This window comes from Equus przewalskii, chromosome 7 (genome assembly GCF_037783145.1).
Source record: "Equus przewalskii isolate Varuska chromosome 7, EquPr2, whole genome shotgun sequence".
Taxonomy (NCBI): domain Eukaryota; kingdom Metazoa; phylum Chordata; class Mammalia; order Perissodactyla; family Equidae; genus Equus; species Equus przewalskii.
Genome location: NC_091837.1, coordinates 7,413,404 through 7,440,225, shown reverse-complemented (window position 1 = coordinate 7,440,225; position 26,822 = coordinate 7,413,404). Strand labels below are relative to the sequence as shown.

General features: G+C 50.1%; 1 protein-coding gene across 4 annotated transcripts; it reads left to right on the top strand.

Moving 5' to 3' along the window:
- The first annotated feature begins 1,596 nt into the window (after positions 1-1,596).
- On the top strand, positions 1,597-22,872 carry TCN2 (transcobalamin 2). 4 transcript variants are annotated; one of them, XM_070628526.1, is made up of 10 exons: positions 1,597-1,725; positions 2,076-2,233; positions 5,645-5,837; positions 6,638-6,798; positions 7,817-7,978; positions 9,235-9,407; positions 9,541-9,727; positions 10,607-10,778; positions 13,490-13,605; positions 22,293-22,872. In XM_070628526.1, exons 2-10 carry the CDS (start codon positions 2,170-2,172, stop codon positions 22,352-22,354), a joined length of 1,290 nt encoding a protein of 429 aa, XP_070484627.1. In that variant the 5' UTR covers positions 1,597-1,725; positions 2,076-2,169; the 3' UTR covers positions 22,355-22,872. The 4 variants fall into 4 exon arrangements, with proteins under 4 accessions (XP_070484627.1, XP_070484625.1, XP_070484628.1 ...); XM_070628524.1 differs by having other exon boundaries at positions 10,580-10,778; XM_070628527.1 differs by having other exon boundaries at positions 1,618-1,725; positions 1,983-2,233.
- Positions 22,873-26,822: the final 3,950 nt, after the last annotated feature.

Here is a 26,822-nt window from a genome sequence, read left to right as displayed (position 1 = left end):
CTTTGTTCTGTAAGATGGTTCATTCGGACATTAGTCGGCCATTTTCCCCCTTGCTAACAAGCTGTAACAAAGTCCTGTCTCTCTTACCACCTTTCCTCCTGACTATTGGCATGTCTTTTTTTTTTTTTTTTTTTTTTGAGGAAGATTAGCCCTGAGCTAACTACTGCCAATCCTCTTCTTTTTGCTGAGGAAGACTGGCCCCGAGCTAACATCCATGCCCATATTCCCCTACTTTATACGTGGGATGCCTACTACAGCATGGCGTGCCAAGCAGTGCCATGTCCGCACCCTGGATCCAAACTGGCAACCCCGGGCCGCCAAGAAGCAGAACGTGCGCACTTAAACACTGCGCTACTGGGCCTGCCCCTGGCATGTCTCACGGTGGGCAGATGACGCCCATTGGGCAGTAACGTTAACAACACAGTTGGCTTTATCCTCACCTGTCCCGATGCATGGACAGGCAGACTTTTACTTGCTCATTCCAATCTAATTTTTACTTTCTCAGCTAAAGTCCTCCAAAGGGAAATCCCAAACCAGAAGATTTAGTCATCTTTCTTTTTTACTTTCCCTAACTGAGTTTCTAAAACAGCCCAGCCCCACCCCCAATCAGTCAGTCTATTGCTGATAGCTTTGGGAAATGCACATCCTCCCTGCTCAGGGGTGAGTCCAAGCCTGCAGGCAGGGGGGCTGTCTGTTTCCTTCCCTGCGGTACCTTCGTGTCCTCAGAGATCAGAGGTAACTATCCCAAAGGAAGCGGCTTCTCGCCAGAGGTGGGGCTATGGAGAGCCCCTCCACCAGGGCACCTCCTCCATGCTGCCCTCCTGAAGGTGGCAGGAACCAGAATCACCACCACCCGCCAAGGGCAGAGGGTTAGGGGGCTGGGGCAGTCCTGTGCCCAACCAAGGCGGCTCCATTGCACGTAGATTGCTGAATCTCCCCTGGAGGTCCCAGCCCAAGGATCTGCAGAAGCTGGGCCTCCAGCTGGCCTCCTTCCTTCCCCCGAACCCCTCCCTGATGGGCCATGCCTAGCCTCCCTGCACTGGACAGTCTAATTTTAAATTCCGTAAACGGATGCACATCTCTTTATTTATCTATGTCAAGAGCTTGACTTGTGATAAGTCAGGCGCAAAACCAGATTATCTTGAAAGCATGAACCTTGGCAATTTGCCATAAAATGATTGCAATAAAAATCTTATTTGGAAGTGATTAGAGGTGTTTTAAGGTCATAATGTCTTTACAAATTGAGCCGGAAAGGAGCTTAGTTAGAAGGATCTTGTCCACTCCTCTCATCTCACACAGGAGAAACGATTTCAAACTCTGAGAGGTTAAGCAACCGGGCCAAGGTCACACAGCACCACCGCACAGTTAAGTCTTATACCTTGATTCCCCTGTGGGGCTGGGCGGATGAGGAGCCCTTTGCTCTCTGTGCAGAGATTTTTTAGGTTACTTCCCTAGTCCTGACAAGTAGCCCTGCTACCCATGGCTTTACATCTTAAATGATTAAATCCTGGTCCTTGTTTTGTTTTGTCTCCGGGAGGCCCTGAGCTTTCCAGATGATTGAGAAAACTGGCCTGTCTGGTCCAGGTCCTGCTGCCCCGCCCCTCTGGGCGGGTAAGCAGAGAACAGCTGACTCCCCAGTCTCGCTCATGTGACCACCACAGCTCCCTGTTCTACTCCCGTCCCAGGCCAGGCACTTTGAGGGGCTCCTTCTGTGAGAAGCATCAGGTAGGCACCCCAGCCCTGCCTGTCCACCGCTGGAACAGCTAGGTGGAGACCACACAGTCTCAGGCAGACAGACTTGGGCAGATCAGATGTCCGGCCTTCTGCGCTGGTCCAGGGCTCTTCAGGCAGCGGGGACGAAAGTGGCTGGCCTCAGACGTCTCACACCGTCCCTACTCGCCCTCCCCTCCCCTCACCCCCTACCTCCAGGAAGGCTGCCAGCCCCTTCCTTCCTCTGTTCTTTGAACTTCCTCTCCCTGCAGCTCCAGACCTTTTCCCCTTTCTCTCTGCTGACTTAGCAGCGTGCCAGGCAGGCATGGAGAGATTAATCAGTGACAGGAAGCTGCCTCTTTCAGAGTAGTGACCGGCTGTGGTCAGGAGAGTCTCTGCAACGCCAGCCCCAGGAGTCGGTCCTGCTTCCTGCCTGCTGCTCAGCCACCTGCTCCTGCCATGGGGTCACTTGGGGCCCTCCTCTTCCTGCTGGGGAGCCTGGGGGCTCTCGCTGACGTCTGCGGTGAGTAATCTGATCTACCCCGTACCTCTTTCCTCCTGGGTCCTTAGGAGGGAGAGCCATCTTGTCCAAGCCCCTCTTATATAGCTGGGGAAACTGAGGCTCAGACGGTGGCGGGGAAAGGTATGACTTATCTGCCCTTCTGAGCTCCCACAGCAGTTTGGGTGTAGCTGGACTTCAGCATTTAGTGCACTGTATTAAGTATATATCTGACTCCCCACAGGACACGATTGCCTCCGTTAATTCAGTCATTTGTACATTTATTCCTTCAACATACATCAACTGAGCCTTCTCGGTGCCAGGCACTGGGTTAGGCTTTGGGGAAAGAACAAAGAGCAAGACAGGTCCAGTCCCTGCCCTCCTAGAGCTTTCATTCTAGCGAAGGGGACAGACCACAGAAGTCAAAGACATGTCAGGGCTGTGTTTGGGGGCTGTGGTGAGTGCCAAGGAAGCCAGCCAGGCGCAGAGGGAGAGAGGTGGGGAAGGATTTCCAAGGACCAGGGGGCAACACGGGAACTGAGCCCTGAAGGAAGAAAAGCAGCTGACAAGGAAAGGAGTGGGGGACAGGCATGCCAGGCAGAGGGAGGTGAGTGTGCAGAGACCCTGGTGGGAGAGGAGTCCGAGAGGGACGGGGGTGTCCTGGCAAGGCATTTGCACTGTGTGTATTCCAAGCACAGGGGACTGGATGCCTGGCTCTGTGTCCCAGCGGCCTCTTGGGACCTGTCTGTGAGTCTGAGCCCACAGGCTTGGGGATACTTGTGCAGTGGAGCCAGGCAGAAAGCAAAAGGCAGGAAGGGAAGGCTCCCAGGGCCGCCCACATCTCTCCTTCTCTCTTCAAACCCTCAAACACTGCCCACAGCGTTAGGCTCTGCTTTCTCCACCAGGGTATCTCATGATCCTTGGAGAAACCAAGAGGCAGGTGCAGTCATGTCCAGGTGACAGATGAAGAAGTCAAAGGTCGGAGGGCCCGGGTGACCTGTCCAAGGGTCTCCAGCTTTCCAAGGCTTTGCCAGATTCATTTCTCGGAGCTCCAGGCCAGGGTCTTCCCTGAGCACCAGAAGCCTCCATCCTGTGTTCCACAAGTGCAACCAGACCCCTCAGCCCTGGGCCCTTGGTTCCTGTCCAGATAATCCCCGGGGGAGACCTAGGGTCCGGTCTTTACCCTCACTCGGCATGAAACTTTCAACACTTGGCCCAGAGGCCTGACCCCATAAGAGCCCTGGACTGGCTTTGGGGTGCAGTCTGCTGCTGCTGAGCCACTTTGTTCCTCCCATCCTCATTCCCTCACCTGTAAAATGGGCTAAAAATGCTCCCCTGGCTTCCTCCTTGGTGTGGTACAGGGGTCCCATGGCACCTGCTCTGCTAGCTTACAGCTCTCGGTGGCTGTGAAACTGACAGAGATGCCCCATGCGCGCTAGTGCAGGGTGGGCTCCTGGGCTTCCGAAGGTCAGTGCCAGTCCGTCCTCAGTTGGCAGAGCTGGGCAGTCCTGTTTGCAGGGCCCCGGTGGGGAGGAAGCTCCCCCAGGGCCACTTTCATTACCCTGAGTGAATCTGCCTGGCTCCTTCCTTCTAAGGAGCCTGAACTGTGGCTATCAGCCTCTCTTCACGGCTCCAGCTCCTCTTATCACTTCAAAAGCCAGGGCTGACTCACCGGCTGGAGGTCAGAGCCCAGGTAGGGGCAGGGCTCCATCATCCCTTTGAACAAAAGGGAGAGGGGAAGAGAGGTTTGGAAGGACAGATGTCCAGAGAGACAGGCTGAGAGATGTAGAGACTGAGACAGATCCAGAGAGAGAGAAAGAAATCACTATAGAAATGGAAGCCGTGGGCCCGGCCCGGTGGTGCAGTGGTTAAGTGCGCACATTCCGCTTCAGCAGCCCAGGCTTTGCTGGTTTGGATCCCGGGTGTGGACATGGCGCCGCTTGGCAAGCCATGCTGTGGCAGGCGTTCCACGTATAAAGTAGAGGAAGATGGGCACGAATGTTCACTCAGGGCCAGTCTTCCTCAGCAAAAGAAAGAGTAGGATTGGCAGCAGATGTTAGCTCAGGGCTAATCTTCCTCAAAAAAAAGGAAAGAAAGAAATGGAGGCCAAGACGCAGAAAAGCATTGGGAGAAAGGGAAAGAAAAGCAACTGACCCCCTCCCCCCCATCTGTCATAACAACAGATATCTGTGACTTTGGGGAAAACAGGCATAAGATGGTGGGATCTAAACTGGGAGAGAGGGGGCCGTGTGAGAGGAACCTTGGTCCTCATGCTGGAGGCCCAGGAGGTTGGTGAAATGCTCTGCATGCAGCTTTTTTTTGCTGGGTCCCCTGAAAGGGGCGGCTGGCCCAGCATCCAGGGACATGGCACAGCGGAGGCAGGTGGAGCCCTGCAGCAAGTGGGAGGCAGTAAACAGGGAAAAGTCTGAAGTACCTCCAAGGCCACCCCCTCAGCTCGCGCTCCTTCCCTAAGGGAGGAAGGCGCCAGTCAGCTGGAGCTGGGAAATATCCCCGAGGCTTCTGCTTCCCAGGTTTTTCTGCATTTTGGTTACAGAAGATCTGGTGAATCCCAAAGCACACAGGTAAATGGTTGCAAATGATGGTGGCTTTCTAACAATTTGCCTCACCACCCAGGTCCTCTTTGCCTAAACAGAGGTGGCCAGAAAAGTGTCATTTTGAGATCTGCCCAGAGGAAGTACACCAGGCAGCCCCAGTTAGCCTGTGGGCAGTCTATAGTGTTTTATTTTATTTTATTTTATTTTATTTTATTTGCTGAGGAAGATTCACCCTGAGCTAACACATGTTGCCAATCCTCCTCTACTTTACATGTGGGTCACCGCCACAGCATGGCTATCAAGTAGTGTAGGTCCGTGCTCAGGATCCAAACCCACGAACCCAGGCTGCCAAAGTAGAACGCACTGAACTTAACCACTATGCCACGGGGCCGGCCACAAGTAGTGTTTTAAAATTGGATGTGGAACATGTTCTGCATGTGGGTTGAAGTTTTTGTAAACAGGTAGAACATGCAGTCAGCAGAGCTCCAAAGAGCAGGGGCTTTGTAGGCAGGTCCATCCTTGGCTCTGCAGCCTCATGGAAGATATGACACAAGTTTGAACTTCTGTTTCCTCTTTTGTGCGAAGCAGTGATGACAGTATCTACATCAGAGGGCTGGCGGGAGGCCCAAGTGAGAATGGTGTGGTGCCCGGGAGACACCATCAGGCTTGGCCTCCAGTCTCTCTCTCACTCCTGATGTCAGAGTGGTTGCCTGGCACCAGGCAGGGATGACAGCCAGGTTTCCCCATACTAGTGGGGTGTGAGCTGGGTGGAGGTGAGTTGGGGATGTTTATTCCCTAGAGAATGCCCTGGGAAGGTAAAATCAGTTCCTTGCTGGTAGCCTGGCCCTGCGACCTCACTTGGCCTGTTCTCTTTCCTAAGAAATACCGCATGTGGACAGCCAGCTGGTAGAGAGGATGGGCCAGCACCTCTTGCCTTGGATGAATCAGATTTCCCAGGAGCAACTGAACCCCAGTATCTATGTGGGCCTGCGCCTCTCCAGTGTGCAGGCTGGGGACATGGAGGCCTTCTACCTTCACAGCCTCAAGCTCAAGTACCAGCAGAACATCCTGGGGTATTGCTGCTCTCTCTCTTCTCCTTTCCCCATGTCTTGCTCCACATCCTAAGAGACAAGAGACCTGCATTCTGGTTTGGGCCTTTACTGCTTTGTTGGGAGATCTTAGGCAAGTTTTAGCTCTTCTAGGCCTTTCTTCATCCGTAGAATGGGGTTGGTTTGACTAGGTTGGAGATGCCAGGACGAGGCTCTTGTGCTGCTACTGCACCCTCCTGTACCCGAGGCAGACATCACTAATCTATGACTTGTACTCTTCCACACTGAGCCCAGAGGCAGCATCTGAATATCTTTGCTTCTCTCCCGTGCCTGAGGCAGACATCACTAATCCATGACCGATACTCTTCCATACTGAGCCCACAGGCAGCATGTGACTCTGTGCTCCCTTTCCAGGGGGCATTAAAGGGACGCTTGTTCTGAGGTCCAGCATGGAAGTTTGAATGAAAGGTGAAGGATCAGGAGCAGCCATGGAGCATCTCCTGCTTGGACTCCCTCTTGAGAACGGATGCAGGGCAGGGAAAGGAAAGAAAGGAGAGAATGCATGGGTGAAGAGGGGAAGGCACAGGTCATTTGGATGCGAGATCCCTCAGAGTTTGTCCCTGAGTCTAATTTTTCATCTTTAGAAAACATGTGTGGTGTGTACCTCACAACTTACACAGCTGACTATATCTGCTTTTGGTGGTTTTACAGTTTCCAACGTTTCACACTTTTTCCACTTTGTGATGTTGTTTAGGGGTGCCCCAAGCCAGGCTTACTGGGGTGGCACTTTCTTATGGAAGTGCTGTTAATTGGTCTTATCCTAGGTGTACCAGCAGCGATGACTGCAAAACCAAGCTCCCCATGGGCCAGCTGGCCCTCTACATGCTCGCTCTCAGGGCCAACTGCGAGTTTGCCAGGGGCCACAAAGGGGACAGGCTGGTCTCACAGCTGAAGCGGTTCCTGGAGGACGAGAAGAAGGCCATTGGTGAGAGGACAGGGTGTGCTGGAGGGAGGGAGCTGCTGGAAGGGTGGATCAGACAACAGTCTCTGGTGAAGCATCTATGTTAGAACTTTGGGTTTTCTTCCCAGGCCTCTTTCCTGCCCTCTGTTCTGCCTGTCTTACTATCCACCTAAAGGCTTGGGCCTGTCCCAGCAGCCATCCTTGATCAAGCCTTTCCTGCACCCTGCATGCACTCCATCAGCAAGTCCTGCCACTCAGCCACCAAGATTGACCTAACTATCTACCACTGGGACAACTTCACAGCCTCCTTGACACTCACTCCTCAGCCTCTCTCTGCTAACTTTCCTGCTTCCTGACTGGACCCAGTGCTCAACAGCTAGAACAAGCATTTTAAAAATAAAGTTGGTCTTGTCAACATGACTTATACCCTGCAGGAGCTGCTCACCACCGTGTTCACAGCCTTCAGGCCCAGCCTACTGCCCTTGTCTCCTCTCCAGGCTCAGCTCACCCACTCACCTGTCCCTCTGTGGGCTCCAACCACACTGGCCTTCTCTCAGCTCACAAACTGGGGTCTTTGTATCTATCTGGAAGGTTTTCCTCCCCTTCTAGCTCACTCCTGCTCCATCTTGAGCTCTCCCCTGCCTCACCTCCCCAGCATCACTTCCTTAGAGAATCCTGCCATGACTCTACAACTACTCAAAGACCTCTGTTGCGTGGCCCCCCGGACCTTGATCCGTATTTCATTTCTACTCATGAGCTTGTGAGCATGGGTTGTGTTATTGTCAGAGCCACTGGCTGCACTGTGTCTGGCCTCTCATCACTATTCCTACCTCCAAGCACAGCACCTGACACATGGTGGGCCCTCAGCAAGCATGGGTGGAGAGGATGAAGGAGTGAATGATCCCACAACCCAAAGGAAGGCGTCAGGAAGTGCAGGCAGCGGGGTCCTGTGCGCTGGCGGGGCTGGTTGCTGGGAGGGGGCAGAGGGGCAACCCTTCAGGCCCAGTGTAAAGCCCCTGCCCTGTGGTTTTCTCCCTTCCAGGCCACAATCACAAGGACTATCCCTATGTCAGCTACTACCAGTATGGCTTGAGCATCCTGGCCCTGTGCGTCCACCAGAAGCGGGTCCATGACAGCGTGGTGAAAAAGCTCCTATATGCCGTGGAACATGACCAGCATTTCTACCAGGGCACCCTCTCTGTAGGTGAGTGGGCCAGGCCCTGCCCAGGCCAGGCTGGCACTCCTCCAGCCCCAAGCCCCAAAGGAAGGCCTCCACCCCTGGCCCCAGGCTCACCTTTCTTTGGGACCCCTTCTTAGCAAGTCCCTTAGGAGTGAAATGGCGACAACTCGTGTGTTGTGCAGTGGCTGTGAGCCAAGGCTGGACTGGGGTCCCAAGCCCAGCTCCATTGCACCCTCATTGTAGGACACTCCGGGCAAGTCAGATAGCCTTTGCTGGTTCAGTTTCTCCTGTAAAATAAATTCCCAGCAGCATCTCGAGAAAGGATGCCATATAAGTAAAGGACTTAGCACAGTGCCTGGCATGGAGAAAGTTCTAGATGCGTGGCTCTGACCATATCATCAAATGAGCTGGTAAGCCTGAGACCTGGCTTCTGGATCTGCTTCCTCACCATGTGGACTTGGGTCTCCAGTGCCCTTTCTTGTCATTGTGATCCAAGGTCTCTTCTAGGCCTGGCTATGTTCTGTGAGTGAGTGCACGTGCCACGAATAGGGTGGGGGTAGGATGGAATAGGTTGGGGGAGGTAGATGCCCAGAGAGAGGAAGGCAGCAGATCCCCTGCCAGCAGGGAGCTTGTTCTGGCTCGGATGCTTGTAGAAAAACCACTGTAGACACATTAAATGACCTGAGGGTGGGGGGAAGAGTAGTGGGGCCTTAAAAACCCCCAGGGCCCAGGCAGCTCCCTGGACCTATTAAATCAGACCATCTGGGAGTGGACCCAGGCATGTTCTGTTTAAAATGCCCCTGGTTAGAGGAAGATGGGCATGGATGTTAGCTCAGGACCAATCTTCCTCAGCAAAAAAAAAAAAAAAAAAAAGGAGGATTGACAGCAGATGTTAGCTCAGAGCTAATCTTCCTCAAAAAATAAATAAATAAATAAATAAATAAAATGCCCCTGGTGATTCCAAAGTACAGGCAGGTTTGGGAATGAATGGTGTAGGAGAAAGTCATCTTGGGCCTCTAACCCCCAAGCGGTAGACAGGGGTAAGGTGACCAACCATTCCAGTGTGCCCAAGGACTGAGGGGTTTCTTGAGACAATGGGCTTTTAGTACCCAAACCGAGAAAGTTCTGGACAAACTGGGCTGAGCTGGTCCTCCTAGCTGGTGGAAACTTTCTAAAATGCTGATCTGACCATATTGCCCCCCTTCTTCAAGCCCTCTTGTGGCCGCCCATTGTCCCAAGGCCCTGGCTGGGCTGACCCCACTTGGCTCTGTCCCCTGCAGACACAGAGGCCATGGCAGGCTTGGCCTTCGCATGTCTGGAGCGTTCCAACCTGAACCCCAATCTGAGGAACAGAATCACCCTGGCTATCAGGACAGCGATAGGGAAGATCCTGAAGACCCAGACCTCAGAGGGGCACTTTGGGCATGTCTACAGCAGCCCTCTGGCACTGCAGGTGGGAAAGAGACCTTGGGGCCATGGTCCACCCTCGTGGTTGGCAGGAGGTGGGCTGGTCAGGGGCTGGAAAACTTGGCTCCTCCCCACCGGCTGACCCCACTCTGTCACTCTCTTCCTCACTCTGTCGCCAGTTCCTGATGACCTCTCCCATGCGCGACATGGAGCTGGGCACAGCGTGCCTCAAGGCGGGGGCTGCTCTGTTGGCCATTCTGAAGGATAGGGGCTTCCAGAATGTTCTCATGATTTCCACGCTGCTGCCTGTCCTGAACCACAAAAGCTATGTGGATCTCATCTCCCCAGACTGCCAGGCACCAAGAGGTGGGTGGCCCTTTCACAGAAGCCCAGCTCTTTTCAGTCTGAGGAGCGTGCACTGACGTCTGCATGTCTTCATGCGGGGAGGTTGCTTGGTCCTGAGTTGCTGAGTCAACAGGGGTTTGTAGGTGTGTGGGGGACACACTGGCAGCTAAGATGCAGTCGCGGCTTCTCAAAGGTCACAATGTGGAGAGGGAGATGTCAAATGGAGAGCTCTGGGCAGGCCATGAATCTCCAGCCCCTTGGGTGATACCCAGTACAGAAATCTTTGAATGAATTAATGAATTAATGGGGAGAGACATATTCTGGTTGGCTTGGAGACATCATAATGAGTCCCAATTAGCAGCTTGATTCAGGGCTTCATCTGAGAGAGGGACTTGAGTTGGTGAGTGGGATTTACCAGTGGAGAAGGGAGAAGGAAGGCAGAGCAGAGGAGGCAGCAAGAACAAAGGCACAGAGGTACAAAAGAGTGGAACTTGGGGGAAAGGTCTTACTAAAGAGGGGGGTCTGGGAGAATGAGCTGGAGTGGCAGACAGGAGGATGAAAAGGAGGGGAGACCCTCAGAGGTAACGAGGGAGTGATATGAACAAATGTATGTTCTAGAAAGAGCCCTCTGGGATGCTATGTGGCAGAAAGGTGGGAGGGGGGATAGTGGAGGCAGAGAAACCAGTGAGGGATGGCTGGGGAGCTGGGGGCTGAGGGATAGTAGAGGCTAGGACGGCAGCCAGGTTTCAGCTGCCCACGTGGTGGTGGTGTTGACTGAGATGGGACCATGGGGAAGGGGGAGGTCCCGATAGGCCACGGTGTCTTCGAGGGAAGAATGGAAGACTAACACCCAGCCCCGTGCCCTCATGCCAGCGGCCCCTTCCTCTCTCCTTGGCACAGTCGTGTTGGAACCAGCTATGGAGATTCCTTCACAGACTCAAAGCTCAGATGTCATCAGGGTCACATTGAAGGTCCCCAGTGTCTTGCCGCCGTACAGACACGTCATCTTTGTCCCTGCCGGCTCCTCCTTGGAAGATGTCCTGAAGAAGGCCCAGGAGCTCTGGGGATTCACGTGAGACCCCCTACCTCCCAGCCCTCACCCTACCTGACCCCACATCCCTGACATGGGAGGGACGGAGGATGGAGGAGAGAGTTCCCTTGGGAGAGGTGCCGCCCAGGCTCTGCTTCCTCCTTCTCCACTCCTGAGTCGCCCACGCTGTAGAGGAAACAGGCAGCTGTGGGCCAGCGTGGTTATTAGGAGAGGAGATTCTAGAAGCAACCCCTCACACTGGAATCCAGCTCTGCCACTCTCCACCTAGGAACCCAGAACCAGTTATTTACCCGAAACTCGAGGAGAACACCAGTGTGCTCCCCTCCTCACAGGGCCCATGCGCAGGGTCTGAGAATTAGTGCACAGAGGAGTGGCACATGCTTTTTAGATGTGTGGGGTCCCGCATGTAGTCACTGCTTGATACAGGTTAGCTTTCCTGAGAACAGCAATTTTTATTATCAAATGGTCTTGGGCTCATCCCTGTGATGACTTACACGGGGGGGAGCCCTCTGTAGAATGTGGGGCTTGGGCAACCTCCTTAAACCTGCTTCTCACCCTGAGACCTGACAAGTCTGAAGATGAGCATGTCCGGAGCCCTGCTCTATGCCCGGCCGTGTCAAGGCCCTAAATAAGATGGGTGTGATTCTCCTGTTACCAATGGGGAATCTGGCCCAGAGAAGTTGAGTGCCTTCCACCAAGTCACCCAGACCCCAGACTTCCCTTCTAGAAAGATATGTCTCAGTTTGAGAGGGCCCACAGCTGGCGCCTTGGGGGTCATCTGGGCCAGCGAATTTCAGGCCAGAGATATGCAAAGACCCTTTGAAAGGGCAAAAATTCTCCCAGACCCCAGGTTGCTATTTCTGTTATAATATGACTTAAATGTGTACTAACATGTTTGCTATGAAAAGTCCTTTCTCTTTCTGGCTCTAGACAGCTATGAATCCTAAACAACTTTGCAAATTAAATACTATAAAGAAATACTATAAAGAAAACTATCAAACTGATAACATTCAAATAGGACTCTCTGCTGAGGAGCAGGTGTGTGCTGCCAGGCGCCGCGTGAGCCCAATGCTCCCAGCATCCCCTGGATCTGAGCCACTGTCAAGTCTGTACGGGCAGCTGCAGCTCTGTGGGCTGGTCCCCGGGCCCGAACACTCCATTCACTGCTAAGCCCCCCTGGATTCTCTTCCGGGTCGCCTGCAGCACATCCAGCAGTCCTGCTTGGGGCCGACACAGTCCCGCCGGCCTCACACACTGAGCATCCTTGCAGGCCTCAGTCTAGTGGACATCGATGTTGCCCAGAACCTGCTGGCATTCATGTTTGGATATTGTCATCCAAATGAAAATAATAGAACTTAACATTTTTGTTCAGAACTCCAGGATTTCTGAGAAGACATCAGGGCCACCAAGCCGAGAAATCATTCTCTTGTTAGTGGAGGTGGGGCCTGCACTGGGCTCAGAGGCCGGGCAGGAAGGGCACGTCTGAGGCATGTGAATGCACAGCAGAGACAGCTAGGCTGCAGAAATAGACAGACAGAGAGAAAGAGAGACACTGAGGAGAGAGAGAAACAGAGAGAGGCAGATGTGGAGAGAGGGGCCGGCCCGGTTGTGCAGTGGTTAAGTTTGCACATTCCACTTCTCGGCGGCCTGGGGTTCGCCAGTTCGGATCCTGGGTGCAGACATGGCACCACTTGGCAAGCCATGCTGTGGTAGGCATCCCACATATAAAGCAGAGGAAGATGGGCACAGATGTTAGCTCAAGGCCAGTCTTCCTCAGCAAAAAGAGGAGGATTAGCAGTAGTTAGCTCAGGGCTAATATTCCTCAAAAAAAAAAAAAAATACAGATGTGCAGAGAGAAGTGCTCTGAGCAGCCACGTGGCCCCACAGAGTTAGGGAATGACTGGGGACAAGGAACCTCTCCATGATATTCCCTAAAATAACACTTTCCCTTTGCCTAGCTCATCCTGGGTGGGTTTCTGTTTCTTAAAACTATAAAAATACTCCCTCTCTAAGACCAAAACCATTGGCAAGCCTTTTGGAGAGAGGAAGGACATGACCCCTGGAGTTTTAAGAGGATCCCTTTGGCAGTGGTGTCCAGACGGTTGGAAAAACACAAAGCCCGAGGCGAGGAGCTCAGGGAGGGGGGTGTGAGGAAGGAGTCTCTTGGTTGCAAAGGCCAGAACTCTAACTCCAGCCCCCTCTGGTAACGGGGAGCATAGGGTAGGTAGAACCAGAAGACTGAGCAACCCTCCACAAGAAGGGAGTGGCACTGAGCCACAGAAATTTCTGGCACCAGAGACTCAGTACCACCACCAGGTGTCTCTGTCTCTGTCTCCCACGTTCCTGCCTCTCTCTGGACGCTGGCTTCACCCTCTCTCACTGGGCATTGGCATCTTTTATGTGATGCTAGCAGTTCTGATTCTCACGCCCTGACAACATCAGCCCCTAGAGAGGGGGCACCTGCTGACTTGATAACGTAACAGGTGTCCCTTCCTACAGGCTGTGCTCATGGTCAATGCAGAGGCGATGATGTCCCCTGAGTGGGCAGCGTCAGTGGGGCTGGAGAGGAAGGGTGGAGGTGAGACCCATAGCAGGTGGCCTGGAAAGGGTTTGGCTAGCCCTCGCACTGAGGGTGAGGACAGGACTCTCCTGATGTGGCTAGTTCCACTTCTGCCCTTGGGTTGATGGGATCAAAAGTCACCTTTTCTCCCTCTTTGCCTGTCCCTTGGTAGGTATGGAACAAAGGCCACCTTGTCAGGCCCCTACCTGACCTCCGTGATGGGGAAAGAAGCCGGGGAACGTGAGTTCTGGCAACTCCTCCGAGCCCCCGACACCCGTCTGCTGCAGGGTGAGTCTGGTGGCTGGCCACCTCCAGCTGTGTCCACCACCCCAGCCCTGTCCCAGCAGCAAGGCTGCGTCAACTCAGCCCAGCTTTCCCCCAAAACCCTCCTGGGCCTCAGCTTCACATAATCACCGATGCTCCAGGTTGCATATAATTTATATAATGGAACTCTTAAGAATTTTATGTAAGTTATTGTGGCAACTCTAGGAAATCAGGCAAAGAAGAAGAAAATTAAAATCACCCATAATTCGCTACCCAGATATAACTTCTTTTAATTTGTGGTATATTTTCTTCCAGATAATTTTTTAAGTATGTAACTTTGTTTTTTCGTAAAAATGGAGCCATAATCTGTAGCAATGCCATCCAATAGAAGTAAAATGTGAGCCAGGTGTGTAATTCTAAATTTGGTAGTTGTGAGACTAATATGAATAATATATCTTTTTTTAATTGAGTTAATGATAGGTTATAATCTTGTGAAATTTCAGTTGTACATTAATGTTTGTCATTCGTGTTGTAGGTGCACCACTTCACCCTTTGTGCCCACCCCACACCCCACCTTTCCCCTGGTAGCCACTAATCTGTTCTCTTAGTCCACATTTTTAAATTCCTCATATGAGTGGAGTCATACAGAGATTGTCCTTCTCTAGCTGGCTTATTTCACTTAACATAATTCCCTCAAGGTCCATCCATGTTATTGCAAATGGAATGATTTTGTTCTGTTTTACAGCTGAGTAGTATTCCATTGTATTTATATACCACATCTTCTTTATCCATTCATCTGTTGATGGGCACTTAGGTTGCTTCCATGTCTTGGCTATTGTAAATAATGCTGCAATGAACATTGGGGTACATAGGACTTTGGGGATTGCTGGATAGATACCCAGTAGTGGAATGGCTGGATCGTATGGTAGTTCTATTTTTAATTTTTTGAGGAATCTTCATACTGTTTTCCATAGTGGCTGCACCAGTTTGCATTCCCACCAGCAGTGTATGAGGGTTCCTTTTCTCTACAACCTCTCCAACATTTGTTACTATTAGTTTTAGATATTTTTGTCATTCTAATGGGTGTAAGGTGATATCTTAGTGTAGTTTTGATTTGCATTTCCCTGATGATCAGCGATGATGAGCATCTTTTCATGTGCCTAGTGGCCATCCATATATCTTCTTTGGAGAAATGTCTGTTCATGTCTCCAGCCCATTTTTTGATTGAGTTGTTTGATTTTTTGTTGTTGAGTTGTGAGAGTTCTTTATATATTATAGATATTAAGCCTTTGTCAGATATATGACTTGCAAATATTTTTTCCCAGTTAGTGGGTTGTTTTTTTGTTTCAATCCTGTTTTCATTTGCCTTGAAGAAGCTCTTTAGTCTGATGAAGTCCCATTTGTTTATTCTTTCTATTGTTTCCCTTCTCTGAGAAGGTATGGTGTCTGTAAAGATCCATTTAATACTGATGTCAAAGAGTGTACTGCCTATGTTTTCTTCTAGAAGCCTTATCGTTTCAGGTCTCACTTTTAGGTCTTTGATCCATTTTGAGTTTAATTTGATGAATGGTGAAAAAGAATGGTCGATTTTCATTCTTTTACATATGGCTTTCCAGTTTTCCCAGCACCATGTGTTGAAAAGACTTTCTTTTCTCCATTGTATGCCCTCAGCTCCTTTGTCGAAGATTGGCTGTCCATAGATGTGTGGTTTTATCTCTGGGCTTTCAATTCTGTTCCATTGATCTGTGCACCTGTTTTTGTACCAGTACCATGCTGTTTTGATTACTGTAGCTTTGTAGTATGTTTTGAAGTCAGGGATTGTGATGCCTCCCGTTTTGTTCTTTTTTCTCAGGATTACTTTAGCAATTCTGGGTCTTTTGTTGCCCCATATGAATTTTAGGATTCTTTGTTCTAATTCTGTAAAGAATGTCATTGGGATTCTGATTGTGATGGCATTGAATCTGTAGATTGCTTTAGGTAGAATGGACATTTTAACTATGTTTATTCTTCCAAACCATGTACATTGAATGTCTTTCCATCTCCTTATGTCATCATCCAATTCTCTCAGAAAGGCCTTGTAATTTTCATTATACAAGTCCTTCACTTCCTTAATTAAATTTACCCCAAGGTATTTTATTCTTTTTGTTGCAATTGTGAATGGTATTGTGTTCTTGAGTTCTTTTTCTGTTAGTTCGTTATTAGAACATAGAAATGCTACTGATTTATACAAATTGATTTTGTACCCTGCAACTTTCCTGTAGTTGTTGATTACTCCTAAGAGTTTTCCAATGGATTCTTTGGGGTTTTCTATATATAAGATCATGTCATCTGCAAACAGCGAGAGTTTCACTTCTTCCCTCCCTATTTGGATTCCTTTTATTCCTTTTTCTTGCCTGATTGCTCTGGCCAGGACCTCCAGTACTATGTTAAATAAGAGTGGTGATAGAGGGCATCCTTGTCTCATTCCTGTTTTCAGGGGGATGGTGCTCAGATTTTGCCCATTGAGTATGATGTTGGCTGTGGGTTTGTCATATATGGCCTTTATTATGTTGAGGTAGTTCCCTTCTATGCCCATTTTGTTCAGAGTTTTTATCATAAATGGCTGTTGGATCTTGTCAAATGCTTTCTCTGCATCCATTGAGATGATAATGTGGTTTTTATTCCTCAGTTTGTTGATGTGGTGTATCACGTTGATTTATTTGAGGATGTTGAACCATCCCTGTGTCCCTGGTATGAATCCCACCTGATCATGATGTATGATCCTTTTGATGAATTGCTGAATTCTGGTTGCCAAAATTTTGTTTAGAATTTTTGCATCTATGTTCATCAGTGATATTGGCCTGTAGTTCTCTTTTTTTGTGGTGTCCTTGTCAGGCTTGGGTATCAGCGTGATGTTGGCCTCATAGAATGTGTTAGGAAGTGTTCCATCCTCCCTAATTTTTTGGAATAGCTTGAAAAGGATAGGTATTAAATCTTCTCTGAAAGTTTGGTACAATTCCCCAGGAAAGCCATCTGGTCCTGGGGTTTTATTCTTTGGGATATTTTTGATTGCTGTTTCAATCTCTTTCTTTGTGATTGGTCTGTTCAAATTATCTGCTTCTTCTTGAGTGAGCTTTGGGAGATTGTAGGAGTCCAAGAATTTATCCATTTCCTCTAGGTTATCCATTCTGTTGGCATATAGTTTTTTGTAGTATTCTCTTATAATCTGTTGTATTTCTGCAGAGTCTGTTGTTATTTCTCCTCTTTCATTTCTGATTTTGTTTATTTGAGCTTTCTCCCTTTTTTTCTTTGTAAGTCTGGCTAGGGGTTTGTCAATTTTATTTATCTTCTCAAAGAACCAGCTCTTTGTTTCATCGATCCTTTCTACTGCCTTTTTCGTTTCGATAGTATTTATTTCTGTTCTGATTTTTGTTATTTCTCTCCTTCTGCTGACTTTGGGCTTTATTTGTTCTTTTTTCTCTAGTTCAGTTAGGTGTAGTTTAAGATGGCTTATTTGGGATTTTTCTTGTTTGTTAAGATGTGCCTGTATTGCAATGAATTTTCCTCTTAATACAGCTTTTGCTGTATCCCATATGAGTTGGTATGGCATGTTATCATTTTCATTTGTTTCCGGGTATTTTTTGATTTCTTTAATTTCTTCAATGATCCATTGCTTGTTCAGTAGTGTGTTGTTTAGTCTCCACATCTTTGTGCCTTTCTCAGCTTTTTTCTTGTAATTAATTTCTAGGTTTATAGCATTATGATCGGAGAAGATGCTTGTTATTATTTCAATTTTTTTTAATTTGTAGAGGCTTGCCTTGTTTCCCAAAATATGGTCTATCCTTGAGAATGTTCCATGTGCACTTGAAAAGAATGTGTATTCTGCTGTATTAGGATGAAGTGATCTATATATGTCTCTTAAGTCCAATTAGTTTAGTTTTTCATTTAGCTCCACTATTTCCTTGTTGATTTTCTGTCTGGATGATCTGTCCATTGATGTGAGTGGGGTGTTGAGGTCCCCTACTATTATTGTGTTGTTTTTATATCTTCCTTTAGGTCTGTTAATAGTTGCTTTATGAATCTTGGTGCTCCTATGTTGGGTGCATAGATATTTATAAGCATTATTTTTTCTTGATGAAGTCTCCCTTTGATCATTATATATTGTCCCTCTGTGTCTCTCTTTACCTGTCTTATTTTGAAATCCACTTTGTCTGATATAAGAATTGCAACACTTGCCTCTTTTTGCTTGCTATTAGCTTGAAGTATTGTCCTCCACCCCTTCACTCTGAACCTGTGTTTGTCTTTGGGGCTGAGGTGTGTTTCCTGGAGGCAACAAATTGTTGGATCTTGTTCTTTAATCCATTTTGCCACTCTGTGTCTTTTTATTGGAGAGTTCAATCGGTTCACATTGAGAGTGATTATTGATGCATGTGGACTTAATGCTGTCAATCTGTCGCTCATTATCTTGTTTTCCTGCGTTTCTTTTCCTGTGTGCTTTAGCCTACACATTTAATACTGCAATTTCTTATGCTGGGTTTCTTAGATTTTTCCTTATTTATGTTTTGTGGCTCTGTTCTGTTTTTTAGTTTAGTGGCTACCCTGAAGTTTGTATTTAGAATCTCGTATATAATATAGTCTATTCTCTGGTGGTCTCTTACTTACTTGGCCTAGACTGATTTAGACCCTTTGCTCTTCCCCTCCTAAATAATTATTTTCATTTCTTATTCCAACTTGTGTTATGAATTTGTAGTTAGAGTGATAAGATCGTCTTTGCTTTGGTAGTTTCCTTACCTTTATCCTAATGCTGTAGTTGAATATTTGCTATCCTGTCCTGGTTCCATCCATCTGTCTCCCTACTCTGTGGTTTGTGACCCCTTTCTCCCTTTTTTCTCTTTTCAGGTATGACAGCCTTCTTGAGGATTTCTTGTAGTGGAGGACTTTTAGTTACAAATTCCCTTAACTTTTGTTTGTCTGGAAAAGATTTAATTTCTCCCTCGTATCTGAAGGATATTCTTGCTGGATAGAGTATTCTTGGCTGAAGATTTTTATCTTTTGAATCTTTGAATATGTCACTCCATTCTCTCCTAGCTTGTAAGGTTTCTGTAGAGAAATCCACTGAGATTCTGATAGGAGTTCCTTTGTAGGTTATTTTCTTCTGTCTTGCTGCCCTGAGTATTCTTTCTTTGTCTTTCTTTTTTGCCATTTGTACTACTATGTGCCTTGCAGTAGGTCTCTTTACATTGACAAATCTAGGAGATCTGAAAGCTTCCTCTACACGCATTTCTCCGTCAATCCCTAGATTTGGGAAGTTCTCTTCTATAATTTCATTAAGTACACTTTCTGCTCCATTTTCCTTTTCCACGTTCTCGGGAATTCCTACGATCCTTAAGTTCTTTCTCCTCATTGAATCCACTATCTCTCGGAGATTTTCCTCATTTTTTAAAATTCTTAGTTCTCTTTCTTCCTCTTTCTGGAGCCATTCAGCCTGTCTATCTTCGATTATGTTAATTTGCTCTTCTATGGTGTCTACACGGGCATTCAGAGAATCTGTATTCTGTTTTATCTGGTCCATTGTGTTTTTCATCTCTAGTAATTCTGTTTGATTCTTCTTTATAATTTCAATCTCTTTTGTGAAGTAACTCCAGAACTCGTTGGCTTGTTTCTCTGTCTTTCTCTCTACCTCACTGAGTTTTTTGATTATAACTGCTCTGAACTCATTTTCACTTAGTTTACCTAATTCCAAGTCCTCAGGACTTAATTCTGTGTTTTTATTGTTTTCCTTCTGGTCTGGGGCTTTTATAAATTGCTGGATGGTAGAGGAGCGGTTTTTCCGCGTGGTGGTAGAATTCGGTTGCAGTTACAGCCTGTCGCCACTAGATGGGGGTCAAGAGCCGCATGTTCTGAGCTCTCCACCTTCGGGCAAGATGGCAGCGCCCGGTGGCTTTGCTGGGGGGAGGGGCAGTTTCTCTCGCGCGCCGATCTGGATTCGGATCAGCTCTGTTCTCTGGTCTCCCAGGGCCCTGGGTTTATGGGGTCCCCGAGCACCGAAGCTGTCCCTCGTCAGCGGGTTTCCACTGTACCAGCGGTGGGAGTCCTGGATGATCCCCCCATCACACGGCTCCTCCCCCGTGCCTTCCCGGACCTGCTAAGCGATCCTGGTCTCTAGGGGAGGGAGCGAAGTTCTCTCCTACCCCGTTCCAGCTCCTCTGAGGCCTGCTGCAAGGTCTCCGTCCTCCATCTTCTTGGTACTGTAGGTCTCTGACGTGTTGGCATTCGATTTATTATCTGAAATTCAGCTTTTCCAATACTTTGTAGCGGTTTGGAGGGGAGAGAGTCCTGGGTCAGCTCACCCCACCATTTTGCTCCCTGAATAATATATCTTATTTAGCCCAGTATATCCAAAATATTATCATTCCAAGATGTAATCAGCGTAAAATTATCAATGACATACTTTGCATGTTTTTTTGGTACTAAGGTTTCAAGTGCTCAGTAGGTGCATGTGGCTAATGCTGGCATATTGGACAGCATAGTTCTATATACTGTTTTGCAACTTATTTTTTTCACTTTTAATGTATTGTAGACATCTTTCTATGTCAGTATATGTAGATCTCCCCCTTTCTTTGTACGCTAGTCCCCCCTTATCTGTGGGGATATGTTCCAAGACCCCCAGTGGAGGCCTGAAACCATGGATAGTACTGAACCCTATATGTACTATGGTTTCTCCTACACATACATACATACTCATGATAAAGTTTAATTTATAAACTAGGCACAGTAAGAGATTAACAACAATAAGTAACAATAAAATAGAACAATAACAATATACTGTAATAAAAGTTACCATAGATCTTAGCAACCTCAACATATGATTTTTTTTTCTTTCCTTATTAAGTCGAGAACTTTCACCTTTTCAATTAAAGGAAACTCTTTATGGCATCTCTTTGGCATATCCAAATTGCCAGGATCATTGCTCTTGCACTTTGGGGTCATTATTAAGTAAAATAAGGGTGACTTGAACACAAGCACTGTGATAACAAGACAGTCTATTTGATAACCAAGACAGCCCCTAAGTGACTAACAGGTGGGGAGTGTATACAGCATGGACACACTGCACAAAGGGATGAGTCACATCCCAGGAAGGATGGAGTGGGATGGTATGAGGTTTCATCACGCTACTCAGAACAGTGGGCAGTTTAAAACTTATGAATTGTTTATTTCTGGAATTTTCCATTTAATATTTTTGGACCATGGTTGATGTGAGTAACTGAAACAGTGGAAAGCAAAACCACAGAAAAGGGGTGGCTACTGTAATAGCCACATAGAATATATCACCCACTAGGGTGCTTTGGGTTGCAAGTAACAAGAAGCACAATGCAAACAAGCTTCCACAACATGACATCCATTGGCTTGTGCGACCAGAAGGAGTGAGGACTTCAGGACTAGTGTAACCTGGGCTCCAGCCCTGCTTCCCTGTGACTCCATACTCCTCTCTTTGTTGGCTTCCTCCTCCTTCTGTGTCTTTCCAGAGCTGCTCCCTTTTATGACTGAGGAAACTTTTCTCTGAATCCCTCAGCAAACAAAGGCGGAACTGGGACACGGGTGCATTCCTGGACCCATCCCTGTTGCTAGGAGATGGCCCAGGTTCTGTGCCCACCATTGGCTAAAGAGAAGGGATCACCAATTAGGACCCACTCCCGGGGCTGGTGCTACACACGGGGTGGCGAGTGGGATGCGTGGACTGCGGGTATCTACTCCTGCTGGACCATTAAGGTGTCTCCAGTTTTAACTCTTACTCTCCAAGCTGTCATAAGCATCTGTGCATCAGAGATGACCTCTTAAAGGTCACGTGTCCCTACTTCCACTACCTGGAACTTCCACTGGGCACTTACCATGTGCCAGGCGTTGGGCCAAGCGCTTTCCAGAAGGTGGGACTTTCTGAGGGAGCCCAGTAAAAAGCATTCTCTTTCCCTGCCTGGCTTCTGAACAAGTTGAAAAATTGAACAAAGGGGTGGCAGATGGAGACCCCAGATCCGGTCTCTATCACTGACAAAGGCTGGACTGGAGGATGAAGCCTAGGGGAAAAGCCGATGGACTTAGCATGAGGCAGGTGTGGGTGGCTGTGTCCTCTACCTCCCGCCCCTGGTCCAGCAGGAAGCCCACTCCCATGGGAGAAAAGGAAGGCCTGGTTGTTGATGTCGTTATGATCCGCATTTCAGAAATGGGAACAGCAGCACTTGCAGAGGTTAAATAACTTGTGCAAAGTCACACTGCTGGTGAGCGCAGAGCTGGGGCCGGAAGCCAGGTGTCCTGCTGGAACCTAATCGGTGAAGGCTGGCTGCCAGGAGACTTCACTCGAGGTCCTGGTTGTCCTCCAGACCACACTGATCAAGTCTGTCTTCCCCATGGCCCCTTGAGGGACTGTGAAGACAGTGACCCTGCCCACCAAGTGTTGTGAGGGTCACTGGTTCCTTTCGCCCGTGTTGGTTATCCAGCCTGCTGTCCCGTACCCCTCCCCTTCTGAGGGCTCCCCCACTACAAAATGCACCTGTAGGCCTCAGGGACCCTGAGGTCAGAGCCAAGTTCAGACTCTCCAGACTGGCTCTGGACAGCTGCCAGTGTCCCAGCACCAAGCACATCTTACAGACTCTGGCCTCAGGATAGGGGACCAGAAGATGAGGTTGGGGGTCAGGATACACTGCCTTGTTAACCCCCCGCTCGATCTGTTTCTGCAGGTATTGCTGAATACACACCCAAGGATGGAGAAACCATTGAGCTGAGGCTGGTGAGCTGGTAGCCTTCAGGCTCACCCACCCCAGCAGCCTTGCACACTCCCTGGGCAATCTGTAACAGGTATGCGCCTGATCCGGCTGCCACCTCATGTGCACTTGGAGCAATGACCCCCGGATGACCCTAGCCACCACCCCTGTGAAGGTCCTAAGCCACTGCCCACCCCGAAGCAGGGAGCCAAGCACTTTCCCTGGCAGGTCTGTCTGCCTGGGTCTGGCCCAGCCTGGCCCCGCGGGTGTCCCATGAAGGCCACTCATAGACTGAAGGGCATGAAGCCTCTCAGACTCCTCTGCACAGAGAGAGGAGGTCCACTGGCCGCTGGCCTTGTGAGGACCATCTGCTCTGGGATCGGGGTCCTACAAGGAGACTTCTGTGGCACAGGAGCTGCGGCGCTGACCCCAGCTCTCCACTCTGTTGTCAGGGCAGTGACCCCAGAGCTGGCTGTGGCATAATAGCTGGCGAGGACTCTGCAGGGCTGCTCAAAGCCCACCTTCCAAATGATTAAAGCGTTGATTGTGCACCTGCCCCAGTGTCCTGATGCCTCACACTCGTGAGCAAGTGCAGGGGCGGGAGCAAAGAAAGGGGAGATGCCTCCGGGGGGAGCAGAGGAGGGTGGGTGAGCATTCTCTCCTGGGTACTGGGGGAACGGCCAGCAGTGGCCAGGTTGATTACTGTTTGGGGAGCTTGGACTCGCTAGACACTTTCTCGCACAATTCTGAGGTTGCTGATATTTTCGTTTTCATCTCTGCTTTACAGATAAGGAAAGCGGTGCTCTAAGAGGGAAAGTGACTCCCCCACTTTCAGTGGGTTTCAGGCAGACAGATGCGGCTTAGGAGACAGATAAACCTGGCCTGGGGTGGCCTCCTGGCTCCCCCACTCAAATACCTAAAAGTAGGGGCTTCAATGATTGTTACGATTACGTGGCAGAGCCCACTCGACTGGAGGCCCAGGACCCTCAAGCTAGGGCTCTCCCCCTTGTCTTCCCCAATGCAGTGAGGGCAGCTCCCCAGGCCTCAGCAGCCATGGTGCTGGGACCCTGCCTCCCAAGGCTCTGGGCTGCCCTCTGGGAGGTGGGGTTCAGGCCAAGGAACCCAACCCCACGCCCCACCCCATCAAGCTTAGGAAGGGTGCCTGGAGGGGCGTGCTGAGAGACAGCACATCAAGTTTTACAGAGATGCACACAAGAGTCCTTGAAGCCACACATTAAACATATACCTCTTCCTGGAGCGCCAGTTACAAATATTTAGGGTCTGGACAGGTAGGGGAAGTAGGCAATTTAAAAATTGTTTCACACTGAAACAAACATGAAAGTATCAGAAAGTCAAATGAAAAAGCAGCCTCCATTTTGAAGGTGAAACGTCTATGCCCAGAACCCAGAGTGCTAGCTCTCTCATCCTTCCTTCATCACGGTCGGGGCACTCCCGGGAGGACTCAAGACCTGCTCCGGGACTCTCCCCTTCACTGTGTTGTCACTGAAGGGTGGAGACTCAGGTCACAGAGCCTGGAGGCGGCAAAGCCAAGATCTTCACCCATTGACCCAAGCCCTCAGGCAGTTGCCACTGCACAGACCTGCTGCCTCCCCAGCCCCTGAGACACCAGCTGAAGAAGCCACAGACCCCTCTCATATAGGGGAGATGTGGCTGTGGCAAGTCTCAGGCCAGGCAAGAAAGAGGGTGGATGGTAACCACGGGGAGGACCCCTGCACTGGGCTTTCAAGGGTCCATGGGCGGGATGTGAGCCTACCTCCAGAGGAACAGTCTTAGGGTGTATTTGGCTCTGAGGAGCCGGAAGATACTGAATCCTGCTCAAATCAAAGGATGTTTGCTGAAAAGACCCAGCGCACCAACTCGGGGGCAGCCAAGGGCAGTAGGGAAATGGAAGGTGGGGCTCAGGGCTCCGTCACCTCCACTACCCACCAGCCTTCTCTGCGTCTTCCTGCTTAGCTTCATCTGAGTGTGGACCTGCCAGTGACTCTGCCACTTTCCAGTTTGTGTCCCCAGCCCCCTCTTACTTTCTCAGCCTTTGTCCTAAAGTCTGGAGAGGGGTCTGACCAGCATAGCCCACCTATGCATGCTGGGTCTGGTGTCTAGTCTTGTGTAATCAGTAGGGGCCCTGAGAAGGGGTGTAGGACAGTCATGTCCAGTGCCGGGCCCCACAGTAAGAGTCTGGTAATCAGAGGCCCTCCCTTGGGGACTGGGGACCAGGTTTGTGTCTAGCCTGTGTTTAGATCTATGTGAGTCCAGACGAGCCACTTCCCCTCTCTCAGCCTGCTTCCAAACTCACAGCTATGGATGGTGCCTTGGGTTCCATCACATGTTCATGGCTGTGAGCTAGCTCATCATAGATCACAGATAGGGAAACTGAGGCCCCAGCAGCAAAGTGAGTTGTCTAGGGACATGCAGCAACAAGAGGAGAGGCCCATCCCACAGCTTCCGCAGCCCAGTTGCTGGAAATGGGTTCTCCCCTCCTGGTGCCTCCCAGGGCCCCTCCCTGCATCAATTGCTTCCCTCAGCAGAGGCCTGAGTCCCTGAAGGGTAGCGCTCAGATCTGAGGGATTTGGGGAGCCTGTGGGCCAGGGCAGGCTGCTCTGGGCTTCTGGATGGAGCCAAGGAGCCCGCTGCTGCCCTCCATGAAGCTGGGCGCCCCGCCCTCCACTCTCCCTCAAGGGAATATCCTGTGGAGAGCCTTACTGCCTGAAGGTCAAGGCCAGTTAGAAACTGGCCCTCTGGAGCCAGATAAACCTGGTCCAAATCCCCTGCCACTCCTCAAGTCACACAACTCTGGGCACTTTGCTTCCTCCCCTGGCCGAGCTCTCTGTCGGCACCCACCTCCAGGGGTAACCGAGTAGAGTGGATGGGATGGAGCCCTCAGTCCCTGGCAGCCAGTGGTGTTAGGTCTTTCTGCACCCTGGCCCTTCTGGGTTCCTATCTGGGATCACCTGCTGGGTCACCTGCTTTGGGCTCCGCCCTCAGCCTGCCCTCCACCCCAGCCCTCTCCATCCCACCAAGGCCCACCCTGCCCTCATCCTGGTTAATCCGCATTCCTCATAGTCCACCCCTCACCAGGTGGGGCAGGTGGGAGCCGCTTTGTGACAGTCTTGGAAGAAGTGTAGACACATTTTCACTGCCCAATACTCCCCGCCAGCTTAGCTCTGAAAAGGTCAGGGTGTTTACTACATTTTAAAATTATTATTGTTTTTTTATTAAAGGGAACACTGGAAAACTGACAAAATCCCACAAAGAATATACCCTTAGGCGGCCCTGATTCCTCCTCTTCAGGAAACGCGGACGGAAGGGGGCTGTTCTCTTGGCTGGCTCAGTTTCCCTCCCCTAACCTCTCCTGGAGAAACTCTGTCTAAATACCCCCGTATTTTGGTCCTTGGCCTGGAAATCCCCTGCCATACAGTTTGGGTTTTGCAGCAGTGATATGCATGCTCCAGCGGGTGTCAGAATCACCAGAGACAAATGTAAAAATGCAGATTCCCGGGCCCACCGGAGCGCGTCTCATTCAGCGGGTCTCGGGTGAAGCTGGGAGTATTTCATCCGCGTGCAATGATTGTGGTGCGAGTTGGGAGGCACTTGCAGCCATTCCGTAGTTTGACCACCAGAGGGCGCCTCGAACAGGGCTAATTGGTCGCCCTTTGAGGTCTTCTTCCTCCAAACGGGTTGCTGTCATCAAGGACTTGTTGGTCAGACAACAGGCTAGGGGTGAGCCGTGCCCTAGTGGGCAGGAGCTTCCGCAGGGAAGAAAGCTCAACGTCAGGAAAGACGCTCGCAGCCGGCACTGAGCACCTGGCTGGGGTGGGCATTCTGCCTTGGTTCTTGCGCACTTGGACTCCAGAGCTAAGAAGCCAGGGCCCAGTTGGAATCCGGATCAGCCTGTCCTGCTCTGGAGCTCGTTGTTTACGCAAACCTGAGCTCAGAGAGCATCCTGTTGATCAGATGGGAAAGCCTAGACCCAGGCAAGGGCAAAGGCTTAGTGGCGGCTGCCTTACCTCCCAGCCCACGTAGGGCTCTTTGTCCTGCTAGGGCTGGGGACTGGGGTCAGAGGGTGGACCCTAGGAATTCCAGCTATGAGTCAGCTCTGAGTGCCCAGGGAATGGGACAGGGGCTGCTGGCCCGGGAGTGGATGTTGGTAGGCAGTACCCTGTTTCCGCAGCTGTGGGTGGCCCTGGTGATTCAGCTTCCCTCTGCCCGCCCAGAGGGGGCCCGCCCTGGGCTGGGAGAGGGGGGAGGTGCTGAGACTAGGGAGGGGCGATGGAGGGGCCTTTAAGCGACCCGGTAGTCCAACTCTTCTGGGTGCTGAGGTCTCACGGGATAACTGTGGCCAGAGACCAGGTGGTCCCGAGACTGGTCCTGGGTTGGGGGCTCCCAAGGGGCGAGGTCCTTGAAGATGGAGTGAGCCTCCTGTGAGGCTGGGAGTTTTCATTGGGCTCTCTCAGAAAGACACTCCAGAATCTCCCGCCCTGTGTTGGT